Raw genomic sequence first — 21,635 nt, 5'->3', positions numbered from 1 at the left:
TCTAAAGTATGCTTCTTGAACAGAGATCTGCTTAAAAACATAACAATAGGAACTGGTGAGTGCAAAGAAAATCTCTTCCCCCAACCTGTTGCAAACAATGACGTAAAACTTCCAAGCTGGATTTATCATGAATAGATAGAGCTGGGGGGGGGGGGGGAATTGTGGCTAAAACAGGAAGGAACGGCCAATTGGCCAAATGTTTACAATAAACCCTTGTAGGAAGTCCCTGCTGGCCATGGCTCAAGAGTATAAAAAACACACATTCTGTACAGCTGTCTGATAAAAAACCATATAAAGCAAACTCTGTGTGTCTCTGGCTGGTGCTTAAGGTGGCAGGTTCTGTATCAGTTCTGTAGTTAAAGACTGTTCATCCATTGTTCCTGAGGGTGCATCTGGCTCAGTTTCTGCAGGCTTGGCGGGACTCTGTGTCAGTGGATGCACCATGGACATGTGTACGTTGAGATTGTGGGCCTTCTCAAAGCGCTTTCCACACTGGTCACATGCAAATTCCAGATCTGCCTCGGCTTTGTGTTTGGTCATGTGGTATTTGAGAGAAGCCCTCTGCCTGCACTGGAATCCACAAACTTCACATCTGCAGAGACACAGAGAAAAGCATTACCAGGATAACCTGCATTTTATTTACATACTGGTGCCATCACCACGGCAACTAAATGACATTTTTTTGCTCATCACTCCATATTAGGCACGTTGACTGCTTTCTAAAATACATAACGATCTACATGTTTCACACAAAAGAACTGATGAGGCACAGCGATAGTATTTACGAGCAATTTAGTCTCTCATAACAGTCTGAAAGGTCACAGCTTCACTTACTGCAAAGGTTTTGCTCCCGAGTGTCTCATCTGATGCACAGAAAGATGTTTGCGCTGCTTGAAGGCCTGTCCACACTGGTCACAGATATAATTCCTCTGCTCTGATGGGAACACACATACTGGATTGGAGAAACCTGTACATAAATAGGACGTATCTGCGAATGCATGCACCCTGCCCTCACCTGTGTGAATGAGCTTGACGTGACGCTGGAGATATCTGTCAATCATGAACACCTTGTTGCATCCAGGATGTGGGCATGGTCGCTCCCTTACCTCCTCGTGATGTTCTTTGACATGTTTCTGTTGGGGCAGAGAAGGGTATCAAAGCCAAAGTATCATCAGAATGGACCAAACCCTTAACATGATTCATAACCTAATTAGTTATTTTAATCCTTAAGAGGTCTAAACACATTTCTATATGCCATCTAAAGACGAGGATGGTCTCCCTTTTGTTTACCTTCATACCGTCAGCGCCTCTGTATACAGCTGTACAGCCTTGATGGGGACACTTGTAAATAGTAGGCAGCTCCTCCCTGTAGGTGCACAGAAGGGACAGCGAGAATATGGCACTCTGGACAATGAATGCAAATCCCAACCACAACTTAATGTGACAGTTACCTCTCACGCTTTATCTTTTTATTCCAGCCTGGCTTGGGGCCAGGTCTTTTTCTCTCCCTGGGCTCTGAAGGGTGACTCCTTGTCACTCTTGACTGGTTCTTTTTGTTTGGGCTGCAGCTAATGGGGAATAAAAAGTACCAAAAATATAATATATTAAAATATATTTTTTTTCGGTTCTTGTAACATTATTCAGCCACTGCTAAAGCTATAAGAGGAATATGTTTATGTGACCTTGAAGTTATTAACAGGTGGCTATTCTCACTACATTATACAGAGATCAGACTAATTATCGGGCGTACTCATTCAAATATTATCCCTAAATATTGAGGAAGGAAAATAAGAGCTTCAAAAATCACCTGTTTTCTGGAAATGGCTCGTAGGAGTCATCTGAGGAGAGCGGGTCCCCCTGTCCCTCCCTTGTCTCCTTTATTTGGGGATCTCTGTGCAAGAGAAAGTAACTTTGAAAACTCATCAGGGACAAAAGGTTTGCTTCTAACATGATGCTATAGGAAGAACAGTAGGACACTGGTGACATGGCGGTCTACCACTCTGTGGTATCCTCACCCTTCAGATTGGCAGCTGTACTTCTCTTTTGCGACGTCATTTGATGAGCGGGAACGTTTCCTGGCAGCATGTGCTTACGATGATAAATAGGGAGAAAAAGAAAAATAATAAAATATACAGGCTACTTTATTATGCAATAATATACACCAATCAATGGGTACCCAGCGGTTAATTCTATTTTAGGTGCTAGAGGAACTCATATTTGTCATTCACAATTCTCTATCTATATACCAGGTGGATCGGTTTAACATTAGGTCCTACGTCAAAAAGTCATCAGGAATTTTCCGGGCACTTCTCTCAGCAGTTTACAATTGTAAAAGTAACAAATGTTCTGGGCACTCTACTAATATCATATTTCACACCATTTCACCCAGGCGTTTTCAATTCTCACTATAATTGAGGTCAAATAAAATCAACAAATTGCCACTGTGCGTTTACACTTCTGTTTATTGTAACCGATACACATAAAAAAACAACCTGATTAAAGCTAATCCTTCACATGTCCTTTCACACGCAGCAGAGTAACAAGAGAACACTGATGTGGAATTATTAGGTTCGTTGGTATTAGTTTGCACCTAGTATATACTTTCACCATAACGCTATAAAATCTTGGAGCAGGCTCTTTTCTTTTAAATTATCTACCAGAGAAAGGCACCATGTGTCTTACCATGTGGAGGGTCCAGAACTTGACAGGAGGGGACCGGGGCGTCCAATGGCAGCGCAGGTGACTGGCTCTGGGGAGTGAAGTCTCCAACTCCACACATATCAGGAAGGGATAGAGTGGTGTCCATCACTTCTGGAAGGCTGTATCCTGAGGGTACGTTTACAGGCTCTGCGCTTATACTGTATGTTCCATTGCCGCTTGGTAGGATGGTCACATCTTCCTTCCGCAAGGTGGATAGGGCACTGCAGTCAAGATCAGTTTCCATGATGTAATCATGGCCCCCTCCGCATCCCCACACGGCACGGATGATGCCGCAGTACTGAGTTGACAGAACACGCTGGAGGCTGGGTACAGACTGGCAGCTCCCGGCATGGTTGTGTGTCCAGCTTACCAGGGCATGAAGACACTCAGGGCTTGACGTGATCAAGTCTACATGTAGAAAACCAAAAGGAGAAGTGGATGGAATCTCAAAAAACAGGAATATAACAGGAACATAAGCTCATACTATACACAAGCTTAAGCAGGAAAATACAAAACATTATGCCAATAACCAACAGATAAACAATATCTGTACTAATTTGAATCAAAGAGAACATGCCCATTAGAACATCGGCATTTAGGGTGGTCAAAACACGTATTGAAATTAGCCAATATTTAACTAAGACAGAAAGAACAGTCTTTGATGCTGAATGGACTGGAAACAGAGTCAGCTTTCTCGTGTCTCAAATAAGAATAGACATTTTAAACTCTTAATCACAAAACCTCTGAGCACATTTTTTCAAGGCTCCCCTGCCAAGAACTATGTACATTAGAGACCACACAGTGAATAGGCTGGCAGGTGTTGGTGTAATAGTTGCTGCTTTCAGACAATTTTGCACTTATCTTAATGCCAGATTAAGGCTTTAGGGATTGGGAAATGGGCAGGAGCATGTACTACTCCTTACAGATAGTTTTTTTCTTATTTCTAAGAATTATTTCCAAAGTTGGACTGTAAATGGCCACTGGAAAACATATAGCCCGTTTCTGAATATCCTACAATGCTTAGCTAGTTGGCTTTAATTTAAAGCATGAAGCGGATGAATACAGAGCAGGACGTTAAAAGGGAAGCATTTTTCTTACCTGCACAGGGATCACTGGCAGAGCTGACTACACTGTGCATTTTCCTAATAGAAAAAAAAGACAAGAACACCTGCTTTAGCGCTTTCTATTGGTTACTAGTCTGATTTATTAATAAAAAGACACAAAAGGAGCGGATCTGCATTTGTGCTTTGCCCTAATTAAAAGATGTGTTGAATGAAAGGAAGTCTAGTTACATGAAATGAAACCAAGAAACTCAGTTAAAGATCAATATTCTTGTGACTTATGCTGTCATGGTTGAAAAAGACATGTTATAATTCACAAGTGTGTCACAGCTGGACTTACTCTGACCCACCGCTGTTGGGCTTGGTGGGCGATGTGTTGACTCTCTGAATGAATGTTCTCAGCACGCTGCGGCACTTGTAAAACTGAGCATGGCAGTCCTTGCATACAAATTGTGGAAGTTCTGGGTCGTGCCGTACGGAAACCCCAACCAGCTGCTGAAAGTCAGCGAAGAAAACTTGATCAAGTCGTCTCTGCTTCTCGGAACTCCGACCCATCACCGCCACCTTCCCAAAGGCGTGACGCAGGCTGCGAGATGAGAACTTCCCATGGCACAGCCGACAATAACCGGCACTCGAGGTCTTTCCAACTCCTGTCCAAAAGAAGCGTTAAAGCTCCATGTTAACAATTCCTAATCATAAATATTACAAATCATCGGGGCGACAGGTAAAATGACAGCTGAAGTATAATAAGACAAATGTGAACCTCTTCTTCTCTTCTTACAGGTTTCTTGCCGTTGGGACAGCCGGTGAAACCTGTATATAACCAGCCGGATACTTTGAGAAGTTTATTTTCCAAGCCCGGTGACAATATTCCATAAGACTGATGTCATGCGCTAAATACTGGATTTTGTCCGTATCCAAAAAGTTACTCAGTCAAGTTGAGGACACTACCGCTCCGTCAACCGAGTAATTACGCTAAATTATCATATTACGGCCATTTACTTAACAGGGTAATAAGTACCGCAGTACTGGTAACATGTCCCAGACACCGTAATACAGTTCTGCTGCAGAACCACCAGCTGTCAATCAGCTGCTCTTTATAAACATGCAATGAAAAGGGAAAAATTGTACCGTCCAAATATATTCAAGAGGTTCTGCAGCAGCTAAGTCACTCCACCCTAGAATACCATTCATATATTATGAGATACCCCACTATCTTCTGTCAGTTACCTGCATCACAACCCCTGCTCTCCCCCAGTTTCCTCTGCTCAGGGCTCCAGTTAGGCTGCGGCCTGGAGGTGCTGAGAACAGCCCCATCTTGTAGCGGCTCCGAGGACCGGCCTGTCCTGCGGTGCCAGGCCGCTCTCCGCCCGCGCCGCTCCCCTTTCATCCCACAGTCTCAACCCCCTAGTTGGAGCCGAGAACTCGCCATCTAGATCCCCGGTAGCAGGACAGAGCAAAGAGCTGCGGACACAGCGCTCCAAGCGGCCAGGGGGAGGCACTGCAGCCAAGAGGCTCTCACGTCCCAAAGACAATGGTGGCAATAGGAGTATAATATGAGGCAGATGTATATCTACTGTTATGCAAACCCAACAGTTCTTGCAACAACTCCCGCCAACTCAGCCAGCCAAGTTCTTCAGTATGCTCTTATATAAAATATATTATTTACAATATTCGTGTAACTTGGGACAAGTTCAATTATTATTACATTAGGCAAATAGGGATCAGAGGAGTGCACAGCTACCCCCATTACTCTCAGCCAAAGTCAGTAGCAGCGAACAGCTTCCCCTGCTGCTGCAGGCCGGCGGAGGAGCTGCGAACCGCTGCTACAACTCTATGGTTAAGCGTCAGGTCCGTCCCTTGGTTCGTCCCGTGCCTTTGGTACGACTTGTTTACGTTCCGGGCGGATACTGCAGCCGTTGTAGGAAGGTTCCGGGGATTATCTCGCTTCTGGCTGCTACAGTCATGGCTTCCTCTGCTGGAGACGGGGCTCTGAGGCCGCTCCAGAGAGCCATGAAGCTGGCAAACAAGGCCATCCAGCTGGACACAGGCAATCAGCACCAGGTAAGGAGGGCGATCGGGGGCCCAAGGACTGGGGAGAGCAGAGGCTGGAGAATGAGCCGTCATCTGGGCAGCTGTCATTCTAACACTATCCTGAGGTCATTCTCACATATCCTGAGGTCATTCTCACATATCCTGAGGTCATTCTCACATATCCTGAGGTCTCTCACATATCCTGGGCTCATTCTCACATATCCTGGGCTCATTCTCACATATCCTGGGCTCATTCTCATACTATTCTGGTGCCATCCGGGCAGCTGTCATCCCCATATTATACCGATTCCATTCTCATACTGGTGTCATCTGGGCAGCTTTCATTCCCCACACTATCCTGGGATAATTCCCACACTATCTCAGTGTCATCTGGGCAGCTGTCTTTATTTCACTGTACTTGCGTCAGCTGGGCAGCTGTCATTCCCCTGCCCTCCTGCTGCCGTCCCCATTCTATCCTGCTGCCGTCCCCATACTATCCTGCTGCCGTCCCCATTCTATCCTGCTGCCGTCCCCATACTATCCTGCTGCCGTCCCCATACTATCCTGCTGCCGTCCCCATTCTATCCTGCTGCCGTCCCCATTCTATCCCGCTGCCGTCCCCATTCTATCCTGCTGCCGTCCCCATTCTATCCTGCTGCCGTGACCATACTATCCTGCTGCCGTCCCCATACTATCCTGCTGCCGTCCCCATTCTATCCTGCTGCCGTCCCCATTCTATCCTGCTGCCGTCCCCATACTATCCTGCTGCCGTCCCCATTCTATCCTGCTGCCGTCCCCATTCTATACTGCTGCCGTCCCCATTCTATCCTGCTGCCGTCCCCATACTATCCTGCTGCCGTCCCCATTCTATCCTGCTGCCGTCCCCATTCTATCCTGATGCCGTCCCCATTCTATCCTGATGCCGTCCCCATACTATCCTGATGCCGTCCCCATACTATCCTGCTGCCGTCCCCATATTATCCTAATGCCGTCCCCATTATATCCTGCTGCCGTCCCCATACTATCCTGCTGCCGTCCCCATACTATCCTGCTGCCGTCCCCATACTATCCTTCTGCCGTCCCCATTCTATCCTGATGCCATGTGGGCAGCTGTCACCCCCATAACTATCCTATAAGTATTGTAATGTCAGGATTCCCCAGTGCTTTCGGTATGGGTGTCTCTGTTAATGAACTAATGTTAATTAGCAGGGAGGTGACAATCTTTTTTATTAATTAATCATAAAACTTGTTTTTCTGCTTTGATGTTGGCAACGTTACCAGTACTGAGTCCTGAGAAAATGACTCGTATCATTATTATATCATTAACACAGAACATCACTTGTACTGTACAGCACCGCACACCGCAAATATCGCAGCACCACTCAAATATGTTACAGTATCTATCACACAAAACGTCTACTGGGGCCAGCGGAAGTTTCAAGGGACGGTATCACAGGTAGCCAGATTGTAAACCGAGATCTTGTTTTCCGTGAATTTTGACCCCTTGTTTATTTCAGGAGGCGTATGTGGAATACCTGAAATGTGTCAGTTACATTTCTCAGTTCCTCCTGGAAGAAGCGGAGCTGAAAGGTAATCTGGGTTTGTGCCGTCGTTCTGTCCACCTTTGCTTTGTGCGAGATCATTGACCCTAACGATGCAAATAATAGATTTCACGACCTCCCACCTAGTGAAGACTGTCAAGATACTCACGACTCAGCACTTAACCCTAAACAGTTTGAAACTTTAAAGACTGTAGGGCAGTTGATTCAGACCTGTACATACCCCCTCTTACATGATGGGTACTGCTTTATACCTGTGCCCGCTGAGTGCTCAGTAATTATGGTTAATTATTCCCAGGTTCGTATTGCGGGACATATCAAAATGTTTAATTTCCAGGACACTGTAACCGAGTTCTGTTTTTTTCTGGGCAGCTGGCAATGAAATGCTGACATCGGACCCACAGAAGCTGCTAAAGCTGGCAGAGCAGTGTTTAGAGAGAGCGCGGACGACTGCAGGCAAACTGGGTTAGTTCTAATATGTATGCTGTACGTTCCCCTATACATTGCACTGTTACAGGCTGTACCATTTAAGATGACGTACCATTAAACATACTGCACTGTCTATCCCTAGTTATAAAATGCATGGCTGGAGCTCTAATGCCCTGCACCCTGTGATGTTGCTTCCTAATGATAAGCAACACACTTAGGGGGGCCGTGTGTGTGATCCAATTTGTCACATGCATTATATATGGCTATATATCTATGTATTTTGCTTTAACGTATGTCTTGTCTGATTCCCTTTGCAGGTAGAACAGATACAGATCAGCCCTCGTTCACTACCTGTATCTCTAATGTCCATGACCCTCCACCCAGCGAGGCATCCAGCACAGCTCCTGTTACCCCCAGCACTGTTCGTTGCCCTCTCGGCCGTTCGTGGGGTCACCGCAGAGCCTGCTCTGATGAGGCACAGAATCTCAGCCCTTTTCCGCCACCGGAAATATTCCAGATGCTGTTGGCTGCTGAGGCACAGAGTTCCAGAAAGTGCGTTGTTTGTCTGTTTTTACTCCTATCGCATCACCTGTTTGTTGCATTTAAGGTTTTACTTTGTAACTTCAGGGAGCTGACTCCTCTGGAGGAGGCGTCGCTACAGAACCAGAAGCTGAAGGCCACATACGAGGTCCGACTCTCCAGGCTGAACCCAAGTCAGGCTGCACAGAAAACCTCACTGGCGAGTAGCAAAGATCTTGTCACTTCCTTACGGAGATGCAGACTAAAGAAAGTTCAGATCTGGTCCTTGAGCTGTTATTAGACGGCCCTCCACCATCTAGCACCACAAGTTGTAAATGGTACTCATGGAGGAGGGTGTGAGACCTGTATGGACTGATACTTTGAGAGTGTTTCTTGGGCAATTAGGTTCTAAACTCTGGTAGAAAATTAGAGGTATAAATAAAATAATGTTAGATACGGAAAATAAATTCCGGACCGTGTTTCTGATGAATATCCCTCCTCATTATCATTAGACACTGTCCCTTCAGCGCCAAATGATGGAGAACTTGGTGATTGCCAAAGCCAGAGAAGAAACTGTATCCTTCGGAACAAACACGAACTTAAACTGGAAGACCACCTGGTGGGAAGGGGCTGTGTGGGTTGTCCTTGAATGGCGTTCAAATTCAGTTCATTTAAATGATAATCATTTCTCAAGCACCTTGAGGGCTAAGTAAATAAGGGTCTCAAAGACATGCAAATTCCTTACCTCCACCTCGCAGCTCCAGAGGAAAGCCGAAGAGAGAAGGCTGAGGCTTCAGGAAGAATCGAACAGGTACGCGAGGGGTGGTTGTTTATGAAGCACCATGGACCTCTTTACTTTTATCTTCTGCTTTCTCTGCAGGCGGTTTTCCAGAAACTCAAAGATGACTCCTGAAGAAGAAGAGCAACGGACCCTTTACACAGCAGTACTGGAGTATGAGCAGGATCACGTAGGTTCAAGAGAGAAAGCCTTATATCAATGCACACGCAGCACGAGCCGTAATGAGCCGTGTGAAATGTGTTACTGTAACATGATACTATTGCTACGTACCTGGATGTTAAAAAAAACAGTAACAGCATCACGATAGTGTATTTTAAAGCCATTTTAGCATTTGTCGGCGCATCAGTGGCAAAAATAACAATATCATTTTGACAACCACTTTAGCCCAGTTTCCCTTTAAACGCGTGGATGTACAGAGTACACTCACAGCATAATTATGAGCCTCGGTGACTTTATTCTTCTTTACTCCATAGATCATTGTATTTGGGTTCACCTTGATCCCCACTGTTCTTCTTCTGCATCATTGCCCCTTTTCTAAGCTTCCTTAGCACGTATTTATACTATTTTTCTTTTTCCCAGGAATGGTCCAAAGCCTGCAAGATTAACATTAAAAGCAACCCCGGTGACAACAACCTGGTTTCCAGTTTTATGTATCAAATTCTCAGGTATTGACTGACAGTGGAGCTGATGGGGTCAGGGCTGTAGAGAGGACACTGCCCCGAATCTTCGGGTCTGTTTTCCGGTCACCTTGGCCGAGGCCACCGGCTTTATCCGAATGCATTGGGCTGAGTGCTGATTCCGTTACCTTCATCTATTGCTTCTGTGTTGTCCTGAACAACGGGAGGGATCGATTAAATTGACCTTGTTCTACATGAGCCAACACGCAGACATTATAGGTCTTGGTTTGTCCTCTTGCAGTGTTTGAAGCAAAGTCTTTTCTCTTGGGGTTCTTTGTTATTCCGGCCGTTGGAAGTCTCAGCTCCTGTGCCAAATCCAGTGCTGAAAACAAAGCACAAAACATATACGGCTGTCTACATTTCCCCCCAATCATTGCGCGGGCCAAGTTTTTGAAAGATACCTCCATTGTTACCTCTATAATGATTGTGTGTTTTTTTCATTGACAGCACAGCTGATCACCCCATTTCAAAACTGCTAAGACGACTTCAGTACCAGATATACAGCCGACTGTACCCGGCCATCACTAAAGACCCGAGTCATACAGGGAATTTTTCCAAACTTTGTCGCCGATCTCTGCCTGTAGACGGACTCCCTTTTCAGACCCCCAGTTCTCAGCCCCTGAAGTCCTCGCAGAGTTTACACTGTCTTCCCTGCAGCCTGCGTCCCTCCATGCAGCACAGTCTGTCTGCGGTGGAGGGTCCGGACGGATGGGGTCTCTCCGAGGAAAAACAAGGAAAGAAAGGACGTGGCGACAATGACATGGAAAACTCATTTGAGGACTTGGAAAGCTTGTTATCGCCTACAGAGGACATCAAGGCCACGCAGATCTTAACAGGACCTCAGCTTTTAAAAGCCACAGTAAAAGAGATTCACAATGCCCAAGGTAAGAGATAAGGCTGGTTACAATTGCAGTATGTTGACGACACTTTTAAATCAGCGTTAATACTGTAAAGCAGGGTAGGTAAGGTGGTCCGGACACCAGGGGGCAGCATTTGCTCTTATAGGATCCCAGCACTGATTTGCAAATCCCCTGAGTTCTACTAAAACAGCTTGGCTCAGACTAAGAGGCAGCAACAGAATGACATTTAATATCAAAAATGCATGCGAGTAGGGAGGAGACACGCAGAATGGGAACACAGCTACAAATATCCTCCAAAAAATCCTAATGGAACAGTTGGGTTGGCGCAAAAATGTGGGATTATGATCGCTGGATTATAGAACATGCGGTACAATGCGTGTGTTTTATTGGCATACATGAATTCTAAAGACCAAATGGAGTTTGCAGGGTTAAATTGATCAGCTTAAAACCGATAGAAATTGTAGCACTAGAGGATGATTGCTGTTGCCACCGTTAATGTTTCTTTTATTCCCCCCACCCCAGACGCTCTGCTCTCCGCTTCGATCATGTCTCTGGATTTGCCAGACACTCCCAGTATTAGGGATGTGTGTCTGGAGTGTTTGGAAGACAGTTTCTTCCCCCCTCTATGGCCGGCGCTGCTTGCCCTTTACAGGTAACAACCTGCTTGCTTTGTGTCTTCTACTGTTCCCGCGCCATCATAAATCACGTACTCCAACATATGATTGCGGATGAATGAACACTGTGTTAATGGTGGCATTCCAAGGTGCATGTGTTCCTATGCGTACACCAATGCGCAACTGTAACGTGCAGAGCATCGCATCAATGTAGCCAGCAGAAGGTGTTCATTCCTCCCCTCTGGAACAATGCAGAGCCCACCGATTTACCCTAATCATTCTCAGACAGGTATTCTATACACGTGAGGAATCCCTCCTCCAGACCATGGACAGTTACACCGCTGCTCATCCGTCTGTGCTCGGTGTCCCCCAGAAACTGTTCCCCCAGAATGTGAACGAGCCATACAAAGCTGCAGTAGAAGAGCTTGAACATCTCTCAGCGCTCCGCAGTCCCCAGAGGAAGCTGGACTGCATCGGTAAGAGAAAGAGTTAACGTGACCCTAATAGTTTTGATGGTAAATAATCACTCGGCCATAATGTGAATTGCACAGCTTTCCACGTGCTGGGGATTTACAGCTTCCGTGACAATTGATCAATCATATACATAAACTGGCTAAACGTCATGGGATTAGAATTCTGCCAAGCCGGAGACGTTATGTAGTCCCTTTTCAATGTATTTCTGTGTTTGCCAGTGAGAACCCTACGTGTGATTTGTGAGTGTGCGGAAGAATATAGCCCTACGTCTGGGACGTCCGCCATGTGAGTATTTTCATACCTTTACTGAAAACTCAAAGTGGGACAGAGTTGCACGGATTTCTGTTCCCATCTCTCCGTGTTCTGCCCATCTACATTTCCGTGTCTCCTCCGGTTGCCCTCCCTCCTGCCGTGCTGAGCGCAGGTTGCTTGGTACATGATGTTTACTGGGTTCAGATATGAGCCGCCGCAGGGAACGTTGCTGATAAATGAGATGTGACAGTCACGGGCAGAGTCCTGTGGAGCACAGGAGGCTGCTGCCCTCCGCAGAGCAGCCGCTACCAAGCAGAGCGACTGTCTGCTCTAATTAGCATAGATACCAAGGCTTTGGAGGGGGTAGGATGAGAGCAACGTGAGGGGAAAAGCTGGGACATAGAAGGTTAGGGGGGCAGACACACTAAAATGGGAAGCCAGACAGGGAGACTGGAAAGGAGGATAGGACAGCAGACAGAGCTTGGAGGCAGCATAGGGGATAGCAAGAGGGCAGGAAGGCCGTGTACAGGAGAGCATGGTGGGACAGGTGGTGAGAGTGTAGGGGATAGCAGTAGGGATGGAGGACAGTATACAGGAGAGCATGGTGGGACAGGTGGTGAGAGTGTAGGGGATAGCAGTAGGGATGGAGGGCAGTATACAGGAGAGCATGGTGGGACAGGTGGTGAGAGTGTAGGGGATAGCAGTAGGGATGGAGGGCAGTATACAGGAGAGTATGGTGGTGGGACAGGTGGTGAGAGTGTAGGGGATAGCAGTAGGGATGGAGGGCAGTATACGGTAGAGTATGGTGGTGGTACAGGTGGTCAGAGTATAGGGGATAGCAGTAGGGATGGAGGGCAGTATACAGGAGAGTATGGTGGTGGGACAGGTGGTGAGAGTGTAGGGGATAGCAGTAGGGATGGAGGGCAGTATACAGGAGAGTATGGTGGTGGGACAGGTGGTGAGAGTGTAGGGGATAGCAGTAGGGATGGAGGGCAGTATACAGGAGAGTATGGTGGTGGGACAGGTGGTGAGAGTGTAGGGGATAGCAGTAGGGATGGAGGGCAGTATACGGTAGAGTATGGTGGTGGGACAGGTGGTGAGAGTGTAGGGGATAGCAGTAGGGATGGAGGGCAGTATACGGTAGAGTATGGTGGTGGTACAGGTGGTGAGAGTGTAGGGGATAGCAGTAGGGATGGAGGGCAGTATACGGTAGAGTATGGTGGTGGTACAGGTGGTGAGAGTGTAGGGGATAGCAGTAGGGATGGAGGGCAGTATACGGTAGAGTATGGTGGTGGTACAGGTGGTGAGAGTGTAGGGGATAGCAGTAGGGATGGAGGGCAGTATACGGTAGAGTATGGTGGTGGTACAGGTGGTGAGAGTGTAGGGGATAGCAGTAGGGATGGAGGGCAGTATACGGTAGAGTATGGTGGTGGTACAGGTGGTGAGAGTGTAGGGGATAGCAGTAGGGATGGAGGGCAGTATACGGTAGAGTATGGTGGTGGTACAGGTGGTGAGAGTATAGGGGACAGCATAGAGTGGTTGGGCAGAGTGTACAGAGGGGAGCATACTCTGGCTGAACAGTGCGTTTAGAACAGGAGGATGACTAAGGGCCATGTAGGGCAGAACTTGGAGTTAGATCCTGGAAGAGAGGAGTTAGATGTGAGATAATTAGGGCTGTGTTTGATGCTGGGTAAAGACAACTGAGAGCATTAAACACAGACAGTCAATAGACTTCGGCACAAAGGCCATCAGCTCACAATGAGACTTAAAGATCAAAACGTAGACACATCAGCATTCTCAGTGGCCCCTTTCTAACCCCAGACATCAGGTGACAGCCTTGGGAGTATGACCCCAGACACGGTCCATGGAGGTCTGAAAACCTCTGTAATTGTCTAATTCTCGCACTTGCATATTCCTGGCATTCGTACGGACATATTACTCCCGGCTTCCCACAACTTTTCACAGCAAGAGACCCTGTACCCCCACCGTCCTTTCTCATGACACCCGGAAACCTAGTAGTGACCACATTACCCTAGTCCTCCTATACAGGGCACAGGATCTCTCCATGCAGTTCTTTATATGCCACACAACACCCAGGAGCCTTTCTAGAGCCAGATCAGCCCGAACTCTGCACTCTCTACAGCAAACGCAGTCCTTTCCCCTCCATGTCCCTCTCTACTGCTCTAAAGGCCAAACTTTTCTTCATCCTTCAAATCTCCAGACACAAGGAGCCATATTCTCATTAAGGGGCCTTGGATATATATATATATATATATATATATATATATATAGTCTTTAGAAATGTCTTTTACCTTTTAGCAGATGCACATATTCATTGAAGATGTTTACACCTAAAGAAAGGATCTTATGCAATTGCTCAACGTGTTTTATGAACGTGATCACCTACAGAGCCCCCGTTGGTAACCTGTGGTCTCTTTCAGCGGGGCCGACTACCTCTTGCCTATCCTGGTGTATGTAGTGCTTAGGAGCCGAATGTCTCGCCTACTGTCTGAGTGTGCGGCGCTGGAGGAGTTTATCCACGAAGGGTGAGCGGGCCGGCTGGACGCGTGACAACATAAATAAACCTTAAAATCATCAGCTGGTTAATTAGGGAAGAGAGAATTGTCTCTGTGATGCCAGATACTCATGGCAGTAACATGACATCAGACACACGACAGGCTTCTTTCTCCCCCCGGGCGCTTTATCCAGACACACTCTCCTCACTTTTACTCCGCTTCCCTCTGCAGCCCTCTCCTCTATCCTCTATTATTTTTCACTCCATCCCTCTTTGCTCCACGACCCTCCATCTGCTCTTACTTTTGCCTCTCCTACACACCTCTCTTTCACTATTCTTTGCTTATCAGGGAAACAGATTATTTACTACATACCATAGTCCTCAATAAATGTTCGATTGATGATGGTGATGATTGTCATCTAGCACCAAGAGATCCATATAAATAAAAAACAAGCAATGCTTAAAAATACCCCCCCCCGCACTTTATTAAATCTCTTTACGTATTTGAATGTTTCCATCGCATCTCTTTCGCAGAAAAAAAGATGTTTTTATCTGCAAAACTTTTTTTTTTTTTCCTTAATTTGTTTTTTTATTATTTTATTTTTGTTTTTACAAAATGCTCACTGTTGGAATCTTTTGTTTCTTTACTGTTTCCTCTTTCAGATATTTGGTTGGCGAGGAAGGGTACTGTCTGACTTCTCTGCAAAGTGCTGTCTCTTACCTGGAAACCCTCCCCAGACCTTTAACCCCGTCGACAGCCTGATTCAGAATGCCAAGATGCCTGTTACTGCTGAAATTCTTCTGGGTTTTTTTGGTGGGGGGGGGGGTTACAGGGCTCAGGAACAGAAAGTTCTGCCTCGGCTTTGGAATGATGTTACCTTTTTATAATGCACCTTAACTGTAAATAAATAATTATTGTATACCATCAGCTGCAAATCGCTTTATTCCGTTATTTCTAACCAAAGGGTTAAAAATGTAATTTACACAACTAGCGTTTCTACTAGTAAGAATAGGAAAACCGGGCTTTTCTCCCATATTTCTGCTGGGATTTAATGAGTTATTTTACTGATGGTGATTTGCAGTGACAGCTCTTAACGAGGGATAATACATCCCTGGTGAGCGTTTCAAAGTTCAGTGATTTTTCTCTGCTTTTATTTTTCTTTTCCAGACTAGCCTTTAAATAACGGTGGGCCGCAGTGATGGCCCTTTATCTAATATAACGTGAAGGTGAGCACATGGGAAATGTCAAGTTTCCTCCCGGAATGCACAAACCTTTGTTAAAAAGTGTTTTTTTTGAACTGGTGGAATCCCACGTGGATTAAATATAAAACGTAGGCTAACCAAGCATTAAAACAATTGATACCATGTTTTCATTTCATTAACACTTTAAATTACTTATTTTCTCTTAAAGGTATATGTATATTAAGTGTATATATATATATATTATTTTTTTTTGTGTTTCCCAAACTTCAAGTGCCAGTATAGAGCATACAAAAATTACTCCATGGGACTTTATAGGCATCTTGAATGTGTTAGCCTTTTCCGTTTGGCCTGTAAGGTTGTCCCATGTCTATGTGTATATATATATATGTGTGTGTGTGTATATATATATATATATATGTGTATATATATATATATATATATATACCTTCAGTTCAGTGAAAAGATACCACGTGACGTATGGCTAGAAAAACTCTTGATTGGTATCTCTGCACCAAACTAGTTAAAAACCAAAACCGTTGTCTATGCGTGCGTCTGATTCATGGAATGCTATAAATACGTTAGATTCCAGCCTGCACCCCCATGGCTGGCAAAGGATGAGGGTCTGTCGCTTTGCTCGTGTTACAAGTCTGCATTTCACACGGAGACTAATGGAAATATTGCTGGTTCTCATTAACATACAATAGCTCCACGGGGGAACCTCTGCGTGGCTATGGTCCTCACGCTCGGAGTCTACTCACGCCATCAGCTAAGCAATCCTACACTTACAACAAAGCAAACACAATTTTTTGTAAATCTTTATTTAACACAGCAAAATAGCTTAAGGTACAAAGAGTGATGGGAGTTACACATGTAACCTTTTCAGAGATTACATGGGGGGGGGTGAAGGGGTTAATGATCCCTTGACCTGCAGCCATCTCCTCAATATTAAACTCCCAGCCAAAGGATTTCGAGTGATAATAACAGTCATATGATTCTCATAAACCACAAAGACTTTCAAATGGAAAAGAAATGGCTGTTTGATGTCGTAAAAGATAAATGTCAGAATATAGAATCACAGACCAAAGGTTTTATTGTATTAAGGGGTGTTTTAGTAATTACGCGTCGTGACATCCCATGGCGTGAACCATACTAACCCACGAACATATCTAGCACGGATATTTTAGTACTAATAAATATTTTAATGATCCAGTCTTGTGGGATGTAATATCTGCACACACTTTACATTAGATCCCTGCGATATCTGAATTAACGGCGTATAATGATCCCGTTACTCACCTCCATCTGGACACACAGAGGGCTAATCTCAGAAAAAAGGAGGAGAAACACCAAAACTGCTCACGTAATCCCTGTTAGATAGACAGACCCGGCCAGAGGAAGCACTCCCTGCTCATACTCCACTAAGGGAGAGCGTATAGAACAAACCATTCCAGATTGGCGGAGGTGGAATTATCAGTCCTAAATAACTTTCAATGCAGATCATCTGCCTCTAATCACAGCCTGGTACGCAAGTGCCCACTAAATCCTTATCCACTGGGGAGGGGGAAGCAGCTATGGGCTGAAGCCTTGGGGTTGTTTTGGGCAGCTGCCCATTTTTCCCGTGGTCAAGACAGCCCATGGTTATGGCTGAAAGCAATCTAGGGTTAGCTGGTTGATGGCATAAAAATGGTGGACCTTTGGAAGGGCAACTGTCTCCCATGGCATAATGGGAATCTATTGGGTACACTAGGTCTGGATACTGGGAGGTTGTACACTAGAATGGAGTTACTGGCTCTGTTGGATGTTGCGGGGGGATTCTTCAAAGCCGTTGACATTGCGGTGACGCCTAAACCATGGACAAATTGTAATACAGTATGGAGTACCACGTAGTGTCGCACACAGCGGGGGGCATCACTGCACTGTAGGGATGGGAATCAGGTTTTCATCTGGGGAGATGAGCTCCAGAGCTCACAGCTTTCCTTCCAAAGTCAGCGTCTTGAGGTCAGCGGTGGAGTTTGCACACAGGACCGCGTGGGACACCCGTCTCTTCTCCACCAAAGAAGATACCGCCTCCCCCACCTCCAGGTGACTCACGTACCCGGGGCCGAGACGCTCTGGTGGGGCTACACCCATGTTGATCTTAACCTACAGACATTATAATTCAGAGAAGGAGTTGTGGGTAACGTTGTCCACGATCGCAACATTCTAATCTTATGTCCTAAATGTCCTTTGTGTTGATACAAACCTCGTTTAGCTTACAAGCGACATCTGGGTACTCTTCACGAACCACTTGGGAGAATGCCAAGGCTCCGGCTGCGCCCAGGGTCAGGAATCCAGTGCCAGGCATCAGCAGACGTTCCCCGGCACCACCTGAGGCAAAAATGGACTGTAGTTACCCCTACTTATATGTTAGAGAATAGGATATTGTGACACACAAGCTGTTCTTGAGTGACACGAGGTGCAGCATTCAATTATCTTGCCCCATGGGAACCAATGTGTGATCACAAGCATCTACCTGGCAAAGGACCTCCCGCGGTGAGAGTGCAAAGCAATTGGCCCTTAAAATTGTACTTTTTGTGACTCCTAATACATAATGGCAGATGAATGGGTTATAAGGGTAACGACCCCCACCTGTGATAAAAGTGTAAGTCCCATTCGGGTTGTCCTTGACCAGAGGGAAGAAAGCTTTCCATGCAGTGAAAGTGCTCAAAAGAAGGGTCTCCAGAACCTACAGAGAGAACACATGTCATCTTAACCAACACAACACCAAACTCTCAACACGGAGAACTAAATAACGTCCATTTACATCCTTAGGTATAGGGAGACTATATACTTAACCTCTCAGTCACCAAAACCAGTCTCTATGTGGGTTTCTGCCCCAAACTAGAGGCTTTTGCCCTACTTTCATGTCTTGTGACTCTGCAGACGCTTGTGGACCAACCCAAGCCATTCACAGACATACAAACACAACGTATAACTTTACTTATTAAAGGACTGTGATGTGTTAAAGCCCAATAACTACCTCCAGCTGCCGTAATGCCTTTTCATAGCTGCTTATATGATCATTTTAAAGCGTTGCCACTCATCTTGACCAACTATTGAGTGTGGAGGTCCAGCGGGGACAGGCGCGTGCTAAATACATTATGTAATCTAATTATCTATAGGCCTTCCAATGCACAGACCTATATTATTCCACTATATCACAAGCAGAGGAATTAAAAAGCTCTAGCCTGCCATTTCACACAGTAGCGCATGGTTTGCTAATCCGAAAACACATTTACAACTGGAAGCGTGTAGGTTTGGTTAAATGTAAAGCACTTAATTACATTGCCATGGGATGAATATCTCATGGATACTCAGACTGAGCGTGTATGTGTGTATTTGGTCAGTCTTGATACCCGCCGTGACATACCCTCTGCAGCTCCTGCAGTGACTGAGTATGGGGGGGACCCCCTTGCCACCAGCTGAACCCAAGAGAAGACACCACGTCTGTCACCTTCCCCACCTGGCGGAGTAGAGCAGCGGCAGCCTCCTGTGCGCCTTCCTCGGCTCCTGTTCAACACAAACACAGCGGTTCCAGAAGTCAGACTCAGGGCACGACAGCCAGAAAGCCAACGCATTGCGGCAAATAACCTAAACCGACAAAGAAGAGGCAGAAGAACCGAACCCCACCTGACCGTAGAGAGCGGACGGTGGAATACAGGACCAAGGAGGACAAAGGACATGCATCTAAAAGCTAAAGGAGACTACTGTACTGACAATGCGCTATACATATTAATGTACCATATAGATACTGCATTACTACATACAAAGATCAGTCCCGAGCTGACCATGCCACGGACAGGCGTGTCTGGGAAAATCACGGCAAACAGGCAGATTCGGACGGCGCTTGTCATAACCGCATACATATACATCACAACTCTGTACATCTAACAAGTACGGAGGACAGGCACTAAAGCATACAGGAGAGTCGTTTCTTGGAATCCTCTTATTGATCTGTTTTTTGGATGGAACTCGAGGCGGGGGCATTAACAAAGTCACCAGGTATGCTAACAGGTAAGCACGAGGACAGCAGTTTGCCCCCAGGCACAGCCGAATGGCCTCTTGCCCCGATGCGTCTTACCCACGTCTCCCACCAGGGTATTGAGATTCTCTCTACAAGACGCTGGCACAAAATTCTTCAGCTTCTCCAGGCGTGCGCTGTCCCGAGATATGACCGCTACCTGGAACCCTGTTACAAAGAGAAAGGTGCAGATAGAGCGCAGGGCATATTTAATGATGACTACAACAAACACGGGCGATATGTCGGGATGTAAGTTATCGTTTGTTCGCGGGTTGGGTTGTCTGTCCTCATAGTCCTACCCTCTACTTTTACTTACCTTTCTCCAGAAGACATTTAACGATCCCAGAGCCCACGGTGCCAGCTCCTCCGAGTACCAAAATCAGCCTTTGTGATGAAGACATATCGATGAAAGCGCCGAAAAAAAGAGATCACTCCAGCGGGGAAGAGGGTCACGGAGCTGAATGAGAGACAGCACGGTAATCGCTGGAAAGAGAACTCCTTCACAGAGACCCGATATTAATAGTAAGGAACTCCTGATCCCTCCCCAAATCCATCATACCTCCCCAACTGCCACCCCCGAAACCAAGCAAACCCCACCCTCGCTCATCCTTATGTTGAATTCCCTTTGGGGTAAATCTCTTGCATGACCAATTTTGCATATGCCAATTGGAGATGATAATCTGACTGCAAGCTCTGCGGGTTAGGGAATAAGAATTAGATTTGTGCGCACGTCTAATAAATGACATAATTAGAATTCCAGGTGAAACGTACAAATCCAGCGCTGTGAATGCGTTCGGACCGCTCAATGTGTGTCAGATCCAAGATTCTGGACGGTTTAACGCAAGATTATCAAACTATACTCATTAGAGGAGAAGCTTTACTCTACTGTGGACATTATCAGCTGTCAGAGGGCGCCCTCTGCAGGCAATCCCTCTCATTACAACATACAGATTTTTAAAGACTGTAAAAGATGACCTGAAATGTTAGTGTATAAAGAGAAAAATAGCTCTTCTTACATCATATGTACACATAATGCACTGTAAGTATTCGTACGATGGCAAGTGAACCACCGATACCTTTTATGGGGCCAAGACAGAAAAAGAGTTAGGGTCACATAAGCTTTTGAGACCGCAGAGGTGTCTTCTTCATTTGGAGGTCCTGAAAACTTATGTGACTTTTAGATCTTTTCTGTGTTGGCCCAATAAAAGGTATCACGCTCAACAAAATATTGCATATTCAGAAAGGATATGTGCCTTTTGTTACTTCTTGTTGACTATGACTCCCATAATGCTCAGGCAGGCTGCTAGCTCCAGCGCATCACATTGTAGGTAGGTGTTTTTACTAATTTATCCCCCATTCTGTGTTTTATTTGGATTTTATGAGTGAGAGTGGAGCGTTTAGGGTTTTTTTTTTTCCCTTTTTTTGTCCTGCCTGTATCCATTTGGAGCCCAAGGGTTCAGATTTTGTTACATAACAACAAAAAACAATGAAAATAGCAAAAATGACCATAACAATAATAATAATAATCATAACACAACACTAATAGGTAATAAATAATATTAAAAACAATAATAACTACAACATAACAATAATAATCGTAATAATCATAACACAACACTAGTAATAAATGATAACAAAAAAACAATAATAACTACAACAAACTAACAATAATCATAATAATTATAACACAATAATAATAATAATAAATAAAAACAATAATAACAATAACTACAACAAAATAACAATAATCATAATAATTATAACACAATAATAATAATAAATAAAAACAATAATAACAATAACTACAACAAAATAACAATAATCATAATAATTATAACACAATAATAATAATAAATAAAAACAATAATAACAATAACTA

General features: G+C 45.3%; 3 protein-coding genes across 3 annotated transcripts; 1 reads left to right on the top strand and 2 right to left on the bottom strand.

Moving 5' to 3' along the window:
- Positions 1-324: 324 nt before the first annotated feature.
- On the bottom strand, positions 325-4,403 carry LOC149299167 (zinc finger protein 276-like). The gene is made up of 10 exons (XM_089486638.1): positions 4,102-4,403; positions 3,799-3,842; positions 2,683-3,108; positions 2,016-2,088; positions 1,808-1,891; positions 1,452-1,568; positions 1,291-1,366; positions 1,016-1,133; positions 835-934; positions 325-592 (listed from the first exon to the last, which is right to left on the bottom strand). Exons 1-10 carry the CDS (start codon positions 4,314-4,316, stop codon positions 325-327), a joined length of 1,521 nt encoding a protein of 506 aa, XP_089342764.1. The 5' UTR covers positions 4,317-4,403.
- Positions 4,404-5,726: 1,323 nt separating this feature from the next.
- Positions 5,727-15,256, top strand: LOC149299166 (VPS9 domain-containing protein 1-like). The gene is made up of 15 exons (XM_089486637.1): positions 5,727-5,825; positions 7,313-7,385; positions 7,727-7,823; positions 8,180-8,335; positions 8,411-8,522; positions 8,815-8,877; positions 9,061-9,113; positions 9,183-9,270; positions 9,681-9,766; positions 10,226-10,662; positions 11,161-11,290; positions 11,538-11,728; positions 11,945-12,011; positions 14,420-14,524; positions 15,157-15,256. The coding sequence occupies exons 1-15, from the start codon at positions 5,727-5,729 to the stop codon at positions 15,254-15,256; spliced, it is 1,857 nt and encodes a 618-aa protein (XP_089342763.1).
- A 2,405-nt stretch (positions 15,257-17,661) lies between these two features.
- LOC149299165 (uncharacterized) lies at positions 17,662-20,157 on the bottom strand. Its single transcript, XM_089486280.1, has 6 exons — positions 20,073-20,157; positions 19,817-19,924; positions 19,106-19,245; positions 18,325-18,421; positions 17,939-18,063; positions 17,662-17,838 (listed from the first exon to the last, which is right to left on the bottom strand). The coding sequence occupies exons 1-6, from the start codon at positions 20,155-20,157 to the stop codon at positions 17,662-17,664; spliced, it is 732 nt and encodes a 243-aa protein (XP_089342406.1).
- Between the last annotated feature and the right edge of the window lie 1,478 nt (positions 20,158-21,635).

Source organism: Sceloporus occidentalis, unplaced genomic scaffold (assembly GCF_023333645.1).
Source record: "Sceloporus occidentalis isolate IW3139 unplaced genomic scaffold, rSceOcc1.0.p SCAF_29, whole genome shotgun sequence".
Lineage (NCBI taxonomy): Eukaryota > Metazoa > Chordata > Lepidosauria > Squamata > Phrynosomatidae > Sceloporus > Sceloporus occidentalis.
The sequence above is the reverse complement of the archived record's forward strand: the minus strand, read 5'-3'. Positions and strand labels throughout refer to the sequence as shown.

Bases quoted from the DNA above. Each gene is read 5' to 3' on its own strand.
- LOC149299167 (XM_089486638.1), bottom strand. From the start codon at position 4,316: ATGGGTCGGAGTTCCGAGAAGCAGAGACGACTTGATCAAGTTTTCTTC. The intron at 1,367-1,451 runs GTAACTGTCACA...GTGCACCTACAG, and splicing joins AAAAAGATAAAGCGTGAGAG to GGAGGAGCTGCCTACTATTT. The intron at 1,134-1,290 runs GTAAACAAAAGG...CTGCCCCAACAG, and splicing joins GAGGCGCTGACGGTATGAAG to AAACATGTCAAAGAACATCA.
- LOC149299166 (XM_089486637.1), top strand. From the start codon at position 5,727: ATGGCTTCCTCTGCTGGAGACGGGGCTCTGAGGCCGCTCCAGAGAGCC. The intron at 5,826-7,312 runs GTAAGGAGGGCG...TGTTTATTTCAG, and splicing joins ACACAGGCAATCAGCACCAG to GAGGCGTATGTGGAATACCT. The intron at 7,824-8,179 runs GTTCTAATATGT...CGAGGCATCCAG, and splicing joins ACTGCAGGCAAACTGGGTTA to CACAGCTCCTGTTACCCCCA.
- LOC149299165 (XM_089486280.1), bottom strand. From the start codon at position 20,157: ATGTCTTCATCACAAAGGCTGATTTTGGTACTCGGAGGAGCTGGCACC. The intron at 19,925-20,072 runs GTAAGTAAAAGT...TCTTTGTAACAG, and splicing joins TAAATGTCTTCTGGAGAAAG to GGTTCCAGGTAGCGGTCATA. The intron at 17,839-17,938 runs GTTTGTATCAAC...TAATGTCTGTAG, and splicing joins TCGCTTGTAAGCTAAACGAG to GTTAAGATCAACATGGGTGT.